Source organism: Mycotypha africana (genome assembly GCF_025528875.1).
Source record: "Mycotypha africana strain NRRL 2978 chromosome Unknown BDF20scaffold_5, whole genome shotgun sequence".
NCBI lineage: Eukaryota > Fungi > Mucoromycota > Mucoromycetes > Mucorales > Mycotyphaceae > Mycotypha > Mycotypha africana.
In genome coordinates this window covers 1,539,646-1,550,674 of record NW_026515729.1, presented here as the reverse complement: position 1 = coordinate 1,550,674, position 11,029 = coordinate 1,539,646, and the positions used below count along the sequence as shown (strand labels likewise).

The 11,029-nt window shown below is 38.3% G+C and overlaps 6 protein-coding genes across 6 annotated transcripts; 2 read left to right on the top strand and 4 right to left on the bottom strand.

Annotated features, from left to right (window-relative positions):
* The first annotated feature begins 319 nt into the window (after positions 1–319).
* On the top strand, positions 320–6,937 carry BDF20DRAFT_870600 (uncharacterized protein). The gene is made up of 11 exons (XM_053081056.1): positions 320–707; positions 813–938; positions 1,019–1,114; positions 1,195–1,346; positions 1,410–1,549; positions 1,620–1,816; positions 1,887–2,495; positions 2,557–2,742; positions 2,800–6,534; positions 6,651–6,788; positions 6,915–6,937. The coding sequence occupies exons 1-10, from the start codon at positions 456–458 to the stop codon at positions 6,687–6,689; spliced, it is 5,532 nt and encodes a 1,843-aa protein (XP_052936548.1). The 5' UTR covers positions 320–455; the 3' UTR covers positions 6,690–6,788; positions 6,915–6,937.
* A 780-nt stretch (positions 6,938–7,717) lies between these two features.
* Positions 7,718–9,449, bottom strand: BDF20DRAFT_520538 (uncharacterized protein). Its single transcript, XM_053075654.1, has 4 exons — positions 8,471–9,449; positions 8,282–8,409; positions 7,943–8,141; positions 7,718–7,761 (listed from the first exon to the last, which is right to left on the bottom strand). The coding sequence occupies exons 1-3, from the start codon at positions 9,142–9,144 to the stop codon at positions 8,086–8,088; spliced, it is 858 nt and encodes a 285-aa protein (XP_052936547.1). The 5' UTR covers positions 9,145–9,449; the 3' UTR covers positions 7,718–7,761; positions 7,943–8,085.
* BDF20DRAFT_818990 (uncharacterized protein) lies at positions 9,182–10,155 on the bottom strand (the record flags this gene model as incomplete). Its single annotated transcript, XM_053077418.1, has 2 exons — positions 9,182–9,637; positions 9,706–10,155. Coding segments are annotated over 2 exons (906 nt in total), but the record flags the coding sequence as incomplete, so codon positions are not given.
* Positions 10,156–10,169: 14 nt separating this feature from the next.
* Positions 10,170–10,540, top strand: BDF20DRAFT_870560 (uncharacterized protein). The gene is made up of 2 exons (XM_053081055.1): positions 10,170–10,312; positions 10,337–10,540. The coding sequence occupies exons 1-2, from the start codon at positions 10,216–10,218 to the stop codon at positions 10,405–10,407; spliced, it is 168 nt and encodes a 55-aa protein (XP_052936545.1). The 5' UTR covers positions 10,170–10,215; the 3' UTR covers positions 10,408–10,540.
* BDF20DRAFT_870559 (uncharacterized protein) lies at positions 10,322–10,692 on the bottom strand (the record flags this gene model as incomplete). The annotated part of the gene is made up of 2 exons (XM_053081054.1): positions 10,612–10,692; positions 10,322–10,539 (listed from the first exon to the last, which is right to left on the bottom strand). Coding segments are annotated over exons 1-2 (175 nt in total), but the record flags the coding sequence as incomplete, so codon positions are not given.
* Positions 10,679–10,888, bottom strand: BDF20DRAFT_870558 (uncharacterized protein; the record flags this gene model as incomplete). The annotated part of the gene is made up of 1 exon (XM_053081053.1): positions 10,679–10,888. A coding segment is annotated over one exon (156 nt), but the record flags the coding sequence as incomplete, so codon positions are not given.
* Between the last annotated feature and the right edge of the window lie 141 nt (positions 10,889–11,029).

Below are 11,029 nucleotides of genomic sequence, written 5' to 3'. Positions count from 1 at the left end.
ACTAGGTGTACGAAGGAATAAAACCTGATGAAATAGTTTGAAAGATATAGATTATGACCAATCGATAAATATCACTTATTTTTACATAAGACTGGTTCTGAAAAGAATGAGTTAACTCTTGAAGAATGTTGACTTAATGAAAGTCTTGTATTCCTCACAATGATTATAGCATTATTGTTTGAATTCGGTGGCTATTTGTGTTCACAAGATACTTTACCTGTAACAGTCCGGTAGAACCTGTCCCAACCGATTTAAAGATTCTTTGTTAGATCTGAATTTCAATTGGCAAAAGAAACGCGTTCTCGACGCGGTATACGGCGGGCTAAGAAATCACACTTTTTTTTATTATTTTGATCGTGTATTCGTCGTTACAATAACTTAAATATAAAAAGCATTGGTTCGCTAAAAGGACATATATAACGAACTCCTCCGTCACATCTCATTTGAAAACCAGAATGCCTCCTAAACCTGAATTTGGTGTCTCTTCGGGAACTGGAGGACGAGGAGGAAGTCGTTTCTCAGGGCCCAGACGATCAACGACACAGTTTCAACGGTATGGGTTACCAAACAATGCCGCAACAGAGGCATCGAATGTAGATCAGCGTTTTGAAGACATAAGCATAATGGACGATCTGCAATTTCGGTTCGGCTTTGATAAATATCATGAGGGCCCTGAAAGATTAGGCTGGTTAATCAATATGCATGAGGTACCTACACAATGACACACAGTCTTGTATATTTTCTTTTCTTTTTAGCTCTCTGAACTGTAAAAATCATGTATCAACTATAATCTGATCAACTTCAACATTTAGACGTTGGTTAAAGATTCAGACTGGGCAGGAGGAAGGTCAGCTGTGGATTACTATTTCATCAATGATAGTGCCCAAACGTTTAAGTCAACTATACTGTTTAGTCCATATTTCTTCATTGGATGCAAAGTAGGGTTTGAAAGACATAACTTAGACTTGACCAACTAAGAATATGATCGCTAAACGTCAGTCTACTATATCATTAATAGCCAGGTACAGAAGATGAGGTCGAAGATTTTTTATTCAGACGTTTCGAAGATACCATCGAGAAAATGACTCGAGTGAAGAAAGAGGATTTGAAACAAGTAAAAAATTGATACAATAGAGGAAATGGAATAAACAGCAAGTCTAGGCAATTAACAGTGAGCTGTTTCATTACTACTAGATCAACCATTTGATTGGTAACAAACGTACCTACATAAAGCTCAGCTTCCGAAATCAAAACGATTTATTTGCTGTAAGAAGAATTCTTCTGCCTGTGGCAAAAAAGAATAAAGGAAAACTTGATGCTGTAGACACATATGCGGAAGTGATAAAGTTAGTCCAACAATTACTCAATTTGCAATGGTTGCGACGGCATCGCTAATATCTTTCTATTAGCACTGCAAACAACATTCACCAAGTTCACTCTAATCTAGCAGCAATGTCAGCTCGGAAGAACCCCGAAGAGATCTTGGAAAATATTGTTGATATTCGTGAATATGATGTTCCATACTATGTCCGTGTAGCAATTGATTTAGGTATATACTAAAGGAAACTTTCTTATGATTAATTGTCCGTTTTCTCTAAGCACAAATATCTGCACAATAGATATCCGTGTGGGTTTATGGTATACAGTAAAAGCGCTTGATGACGGAACAATAGTTCTGACAAGAGAGAAAGATTTGGTCCATCGTCCGGAACCAGTCATTTTAGCTTTCGATATTGAAACAACAAAGTTACCGTTGAAATTTCCAGATGTTACAATCGATTCAATTATGATGATCTCTTATATGATTAATGAAAGGGTACAGATATACAGCACTGTTTGCAGTTCTTGTTTTAAGATATTGATTAAATCGCCTACTTCGTAAATAGGGGTACTTGATCACAAACCGTGATATAGTCAGCCAAGATATCGAAGATTTTGACTACACACCCAAACCAGAGTTCGAGGGCCCTTTTACAATTTTCAATGAAGATAATGAAGAGGCTTTACTGCGGCGATTTTTTGAACACATTCAGGAAGTAAAACCAACTATTTTCGTAACCTATAACGGTGACTTTTTCGATTGGCCGTTCGTAGAAGGAAGAGCAAAAGCAAATGGTATTGATATGTATCAGGAAATTGGTGTTTATAAAGATGATGAGGATGAATACAAATGTAAACATGCATCACATATGGATGCATTCCGTTGGGTGCAGCGTGATTCATACCTACCGCAAGGTAGTCAAAATTTGAAAGAAGTAACAAAGAAAAAACTAGGTTACAACCCTATGGAATTGGATCCAGAAGATATGACCCGATTTGCAAGTGAACAACCACAGACTTTAGCGCAGTACTCTGTATCAGATGCTGTCGCTACATATTATCTGTATATGAAATATGTTCATCCTTTTATTTTCTCCCTTTGCAACATTATTCCATTGGTGCCCGATGAAGTGCTCAGGAAGGGTACAGGTACATTGTGTGAATTATTACTTATGGTAAGATGAATGTGCTAGTCTTAAGTTGAATGATTTCATACTTATTTCATCAAATTTTTAGGTTGAAGCATATCAAGTGGATGTCATTATGCCAAACAAGCATGTTGAAGAAATAAACAAGTTTTATGAAGGTCATTTGTTGGAAAGTGAAACGTACGTTGGTGGGCATGTAGAAGCATTAGAGGCAGGCGTTTTTAGAAGTGATATTGAAAGCGAGTTCGCTATTGATCCAGCCGTTGCACAGCAAGTAAGTCGTTGGATATGCTATCTGTTACATTATATCTTCCTAACGCATGTTAAATAGTTGATCGACCAACTGGATGATGCTCTTAAGTTCACAATCACAGTTGAAGAAAAGAAAAATCTAGAGGACGTGACAAATTATGATGAGGTTAAAGCACAAATTCAAAAGCAACTAGAGGATCTAAGAGACAACAAACGTCGAAAAGAAAAACCACTTATTTACCATCTTGATGTTGCTGCAATGTACCCTAATATCATTCTAACAAATCGTTTACAACCTGATGCTATGGTTGATGAATCTCACTGTGCTATTTATGATCACAGTGTGGACAACAAAGGCTGTGATCGCAGAATGAAGTGGATGTGGCGTGTGGAATACTTTCCTGCAACAAAAAGTGAATATCGTACAATTGAAAATCAACTACAACAGGAAACCTTTCCTTCAAAATACCCAGGTGGCCCTCGACGTATTTGGAATTCACTGACAGCAACGGAAAAGTCGTCCCTATTGCGTTCTCGTTTAACAGAATTCTGTAAGAAGGTTTACAAAAAAGCCAAAGAAACAAAAACAATAGAACGTGAATCTATTGTGTGTCAGCGAGAGAACCCGTTCTATATCGAAACTGTACGAGCTTTCCGTGATCGTAGATATCAATATAAGGGCCTACATAAACAATGGAAAGCGGAACTTGACAAAGCAGTAAAAGAGGGATCAGCGACCAAGATAAACCACGCAAAGAATATGATTGTTCTGTATGATTCATTGCAACTCGCTCACAAATGTATTCTTAACTCTTTCTATGGTTATGTCATGAGAAAAGGTGCACGTTGGCATTCTTTGGAAATGGCTGGAATTGTGTGTCATACCGGTTCTAATATCATTCAAATGGCTCGTCAACTGGTAGAGGGTGTAGGTCGTCCACTCGAATTGGATACGGATGGTATTTGGTGTATTCTACCAGGATCATTTCCAGAAAACTACACAATCACCATGAAAAATGGGAAGAAATTTCGCATTCAATATCCGTGCACTATGTTGAATCACTTGGTTCATGCAAGGTTCACTAACGATCAATATCAAAGACTTGTAAATCCTGAAACGTTCGAATATTCGGTTAGCAAAGAGAACAGTATTTTCTTCGAAATCGATGGCCCTTACCGCGCAATGATTTTGCCCTCATCAACCGAAGAAGATAAACTACTAAAGAAGCGGTATGCTGTTTTTGATGAGGACGGATCGCTTGCCGAATTGAAAGGTTTTGAAATCAAACGTCGTGGTGAACTGAAGTTGATCAAAATCTTTCAAGAGGAGATTTTTAAAGTGTTCTTGGAAGGTTATACATTAGAAGAGTGTTATTCTGCTGTAGCTCGTGTCGCAGATCGTTGGCTTGACGTCTTATATAGTAAAGCTGTGAACTTACAAGACGAAGAATTATTCGAGCTTATTTCGGAAAATCGAAGTATGAGTAAGGCGCTTGAAGATTATGAAGGCCAAAAGTCCACGTCAATCAGTACTGCCCGACGTCTCGCAGAATTTTTGGGTGATCAAATGGTGAAAGATAAGGGCTTAGCTTGTAAATTCGTTATTTCAGCTCGTCCTGCGGGTTTACCAGTTTCCGAACGCGCCATTCCAATTGCTATTTTCCAGGCTGAATCCAGTGTGAAGAAGCATTATTTGAGAAAATGGCTTCATGATAACTCCTTACAGACTTTTGACATCAGAGACATTCTAGACTGGAACTACTACCTTGAACGTTTTGGTTCTGTAATTCAAAAACTGATTACAATTCCCGCTGCTATGCAGAAGGTGCGAAATCCTGTCCCTAGAGTCCAGCATCCTGAATGGCTTTTCAAACGTATTGCAGCTTTAGACGATAAGTTTAAACAACGTCGAATTACAGACTCTTTCAAAGCTACCGATAAACCTTTAGTAGACGCTATGGACATAGATAATATTGAAAACATCAACCCCAATGATCCTCCTCCTCCCAACGTTAACGTCTCAGGTATCAAGCGAAAGCTAAGCATGATAGACATCGACGCACCTTTGCCCGAAGAAGATCGTTCAGAGAATATGCCTGATTGGAATATTGATTACTCTTCTTGGTTGGCTTTTCAGAAGCGTAAATGGAAGAGGCAGCGTGTAATTCGTGACCATAAGCGACAATTTGGTGAGACGCCAAAGAATGTACCAAATGGAACGCAAAGTGCTGTTGGTTATTTCAGAAAACAAACAGGCTCTCTGGTGACAAGTGTTTGGCAAGTAATTCAAATCATGGAAACAGACATTCCTGGTGAATATCGTATGTGGGTTCTAGTTCAAGACCAAATGTTCAACATTCGCCTGACAGTACCTAGAACTTTTTACATAAACAGCAAAGAGGCTGAACCTGAAGCAGTGCAGAATCAAAGTCCAAATTGTCAAATGATCAAATGCTCGCGAACATTACCTCGCTCACATCCTGTACATAATTTATACCTAATGTCTATGCCTGAGACAATATATCGCAATGAGATCAGAAAGTTTGCTAATATTTTCAATCATCCAACAACTGAAGGTGTCTATGAAACTCAGGTTCCACTCCTCGTTCGTGCTATTTTACAGCTTGGTACTAGTTGTCAATATGTAAGACGTAAAGATGCGCCGACTCGCCGGCTAGAAGATCAGTTCGTACTAGACGAATTATCTCAACGGCCTGAGTTAGTTAACCAATATATGTGCAATCCAAAACTTTTCGGTTATATTTATTTATATCACTCTCAAATTGGTAACCGACATTTCTTCACATTGATGGGTGGTTCAATACCCACCGGGCAAGTGTTCATCGTAGGATTATCAAAAAGCAACCAGCAAGTACCGAACATTTCCCGGATTTACAAAGAAAGATACCAGGAGCTTTACGGAGAAGAAGGTCCATTAAGCTCTACCGTTGACATACCTAGATCTGCAAACTTCGAGATAAATTATTGCTCCTCAGAGACGGACGCTTATAAAGTTATCAACAAGACCCTTTCAAAATATTTAGACGACAAACGCGGTAAAACTATTTTAACACTTTGCTCGCCGCGCTCCACCTCTTCTTTGATCCAAAAAATGCGAATTTTGAATATGTTACCATTCGTCAGGCTTCCATATACGCAAGCCAACAATACTTTCGATGCTCTTAATTGGATTCAACCTGTCATTCATCGTATGCTTACCTATTATTTGGAACTTGGTGGTTGGATTGACGAAAAGATATCACAGGCTCAATATGCAAATATTCCATTCTGTAATATACCAAATGATCCTTATTTATTCATGTCAGATATAATGTTTGCAAGAAAATTGATGCAAAATGATATGGTCTTATGGTGGTCTGCCAGTCCGATGCCTGATCTCGGTGGACGTGAAGAGGATGAGTCTTTGGCTGTAACAAGTGAGCTTGTCAACACAGAGCTTAATGAACCTGGGGCTTATGAAACTATATGTATGGAGATGGATATAGGTCGCCTTTGTTTAAATACATTAATAGAAGTAAATGTCATTAATGAGATTGAAGGCATGGCGAGCGGTTTCGCAGGCTTTGACAGTTCAAATCACACAGTTGAGGATTATGCTAGTGGCGCAGTGAACACAATGATGGCCTTCGGGGATGGTATGATTTCAAACAAAACCTTTTCTATGCTACGTTCTGTTATTCAATCGTGGGTGCACCAATCGTCTGACGAAAAACTGGAGCAATTTGCGAAACAAATGACTGGAAATCTTCATCGATGGCTACTTAGCCATAACTCACATATGTATGATCCCTCTCTGTACGGATTAGTACATGGTATGATGAAAAAAGTGTTTTTACAATTAGTTGCCGAATTGAAACGTCTTGGAGCTACCATTATTTTTGCCAACTTCCATAAAATTGTGCTTACTACCGACAAAGAGACGCTAAACGCTGCGAGAAGTTATTTTGAATATCTACAAAAAACGGTTAAGCAAAAGCAAGTCTTCGAAATGTTAGAATTGAAGCCGACCGCATACTGGAATGTTCTACTATGGATGGATGAGAAAAACTACGCTGGCATGAAAATTGATGGCAATGAGTTGAATGAGAGTCAGGCGGAAGCTGTTGTCGTAAAAAAGTGGAATATCGAAGACTACTTGCCAATTGCAGCTCGCGAATGGTTCAGTAGACATACCTGTGGATATGTTCACAAATTATTTACAGTTAAGCAGGCAAATCCACTTGATATTGCAAAGCAGATGAAAGAAAATGACAATTCTCCTGACGTTCGTGAACAAACTTTACGAAAGTACATAAGGGATAACTTATGCCGTAAAATCCTTCGTAAAGCACATACTTTACGCCAACTTCAGGACGAGCATAATGTTCATTTCAATCCTGATATGGTATTTCCGCAATTAGCAGGTTCGCATCTTCCGATGGATAATGTCCCACTCGAATATGTTAAATCAGTCTGTGCAGTTTTAAGTCTTGACAAAAGAGTTGAGCATACTGTCCTTTTGGTAAAACGGCAGGCCCTTCAACTTATAGGCAATATTAGTGATTTCGATCCTCAAGCACAATTCAAGAACCCTTGCCAATATTACAAGCTGGCAGAAGTCATTTGTTCCTTCTGTAATTATACGATTGATATGGACTTCTGTAGGGATAAGGAGTTGATGCCTATTGACGGGCAGGTACAGCCTTGGAAATGTAGTGGATGTCAATCAGAATATGATAAACGTCTGCTAGAAGATAGGATGATTACACAAATTCAAACTTGGTTTACAGCAAATGCTCTTCAAGACTTAAAATGTTCACGTTGTCGTACGATCAAGATGGAGAATCTACTAAAACAATGCGCTCGTTGTGCCAGTGAATATGAGAAAACAATAAGCTCAGCAGAACTGGAACGAAAAGTGAGAATTTTCGAAAATATTGCACGAGAGCAGCAACTCAACCATTTATTGGAAGTTATTGTAGCTTATAAGCTGACATCTAAACCCTTCTAAATGTAATAAAAGCATTCTACAGTATTTTAACTAATATTTTAGATGAAAATACATTTTTTTTTGGACGATTAATATTTTCATTTTAGATGAGTTGCAATTGTGTTGTAGACGAAAATATAAACCGTTCAAACAATGAATCAAATCCCAAAAACTTGTCAGTATTGCGAAACAAAAAAAAAAAACAAGAAAAAAATACCGTACTATTCCTTACCTGTAATGATCTAAATCCTCAAAATGAAGGAAAACCGTGTTTATTACGGCGATACTTTTTTCTTCTTCGCTGGCTTAAAAACATCGGGTCTTCCAGCTCCGGACCAAACTGCTTGAGATATAGTCATCATGTTAATAGCAGCGTTAATGTCTCTCTGCCATAGCTTTAGACATTGCTTGCAGTGAAGAACGCCGGTACCCTTGAATCCAGGAGTATCAACAATTTGCATATCATCATAGAAACAGAGGCTGCATGTTTTAGAGGTTTTAAATTCATCGATTGTGACAACAATCAATTGACCTTCAGCTTCACGTTTCTTCAGAGTTGCAAAAAGTTTACCAACAACACCGCATCTTTGCCCTTTCAGCTTGACTACATCTTTGCCAAACATTCCAGCACCAAACACAATCAGTGGCACCCTTCTAGGGGATTCCAAATACTTATCAGCCTTCCACTTCTTGGCACTTCTAAAAAGTATTAATGAATGGATAAGCTAAACGATGAACATGTAATTCCATTGAAACTCACTTTGTTGGCTGCTGTTGGTTGGCATTCTTTCCTTTCTTCTTCTTCTTCCGCTGTCTTTTCCTCTTCCTTGCCTTGCTTCTCTTCTTGTGATTGTACTTGGCCGTTCCATGAGTCAACATGTTGGCCATTGTTTCCGGTGCTCTTTGTGTACCTTGGTACAACATAAACCGGTCCTTTGCAGTTTCGGATCCATAAAAAGCCAAGAGAGCGTCCAGGTTATTGAGTGTATAAGCAGTGTATAGCTCATATATTTCCAAACGAGAGGTTTTTGGCGAGGGTATCTGACTTTCTATGAGATCTATGCCTGTAACGGCCTTCTTTCTGTTTAACTTGGTACTGTATTGGGTCGACCCTGTCATATGATAGTATTCAGATGTAGTGCATCTTCGCACTTGTCTGTTATATTCAAGGCCAATAGCAGCAGTAAAAACAGACTTTCTTCCGGGATCCAGGGTAATAGGTAAATAAGTATTGTCAACTTCATCCAGAGAAAAATCATCAAGAGTGAGGTCAAATTTTTGGAACAAGGCACCATGGCCAGATTGTTGTCTTTTATAAAAAAGAAAATCAACTGAAAACCCATCCGTTCTGACAATATTACCAAAGAGCTCTTTGTTATCACCATTCGGTGTTAGTTCAGAGATACTACAAGTGCCCAAGAAGTTAAAGCTCATACATTATACTCGACTGTATACCGTATTAACTGTATGCTTACCTTTTGTACCGGAGTTTCTTGAAATCAAAGACATGGAAAAACAGCTCTAATTGGCTTTGGTAATTGCGGGGTAAAGGACGTTTCACAAAAGAAGACAGAGCGTTCACGCTCAAGGTAATGAACCTCCATTGAACGGAAACCTTTGGCAGTAAGGACAGCAATTTTGGAAGAGGACGTCGTCGTACGTCAAATGGTTTATGATCATCGTGTTCCCTCTCAAATTCTGCGTTCAAAGATAACAAAAAGGGTACGAAAGACCCAGGATCAGCAGATAATGTCTTCATGTTCACTTTCTTCCCCAGCTTCTTTTTCCAAGGTTCACAAAAGGTTTGGATCTTTGCTTTTATATCTTTGGTAAGATAGTCATCAGTTGGCCATTTAGGTTCTCCTTGGCATATCTCTTGATAGCAGAAATCACTTGTGACTTTTTTTACAAGCTTCCAAGGCATACACTACGCAAGGTGAGAGCTTTTTTTTTAAAATTCATGTAAGACCCAAATAATATTGAGTTGCAACTTACCACAAATGCTGTTTGTATTTTATATATCAAAAAATAGAGAAGTTTCTCCTCAAAATTTTCCACTATACTGTTCGTATAGGAAGTAGCAATTTCGGTGCATGCTTCTGTAATGGCTTGACTAAGTCCAGGAAAGAGCTTGATAGGGAAGACAATCTTAGGGTAAGTCGTTTTAAAAGAATCAAACGAGCTCAGTAATTGTTGTGATATCAGCCTACTATTTGTTGGTCTCTGTCCATTCACTAGCTGTATCACAGAGTACCAGAAATTTTGTGTAAAGATACATTTAATACACTTTGGCTCAGCAAGAGTGGCATTTTCCAAGACGTAATAATTCACAAAGAGCTTGGCTCTAAGAACCAAGTTGCGGATAACAGAACAAGCTTCAACAACTTTTGACTTGAATGTGTTGCGATAGTCACCAAAAACACAGTTATCAAGAGGCAACCTTCTTGTAAACGCCTTGTAATTACTTCCCAAATGATGTTGAAAGACCTCTGCCTTTGATAATACATGTTGAGGACACAGAGGAGAACGCACCGATTTATGTCCTGGTTGCTTGCATTTGGTACAGCACGCATTGTCTTCATCTGGGTCTTCATTCTTCTCTGTTCTTGCTTTTTTCTTTTCTTTCTTGATCTCAAAGTTTTGTTTGCGTTTTCTGCCTTTCGAACCAACTATAGGTACAATGAAGTCGCTTACTAATGATGAATTTACCAACTTTTAAAGCCATTATGAGGTGCTTACCTTGATCTGCAGTTTCCGGCTCATATAATTCACATTTAAAGTATTGTTTGGTGTAGTGACCCCCTTTACCGCAATCAATACACGTTACATCTAACAGTACACGATGATTAATCTATACATATATATATGATTAGGTAGATAGGCTTTCAAAAGGCAAGTTACCATTAACAGCACTTGATTTTTTCTTTTCAAAAATTTGCTTTTTCTTTTCATAAATTATTGTTTTGAACATGGGTCATAGTATGTATCTTAAAAACGTGAAATAAAAGTGAAAGAGACAACATTTGACTCTAAGAAAGCAATATATTTTATAGTGCTTATCTTTGAAAGTCACCCATGAACGCATACAAAAACATTGACAACAGTTAATATAACCATCCCATTCCGCTATGGTATCTGTTATACTATGGCCCTCAGCCCTCTATCTATGGTTTGATGTCAATCAATTCAAAGTTAACCTTTTTTGGAATTCTTGTCCAAAAAAGGTACCAACGAATATCTGGTTGGGGTCTCGGAACACATCGTCATTTACTAAAAAAGTTGTCAAGCTTTTTGTAGTTTGTCCTATTGCAAGGTAACA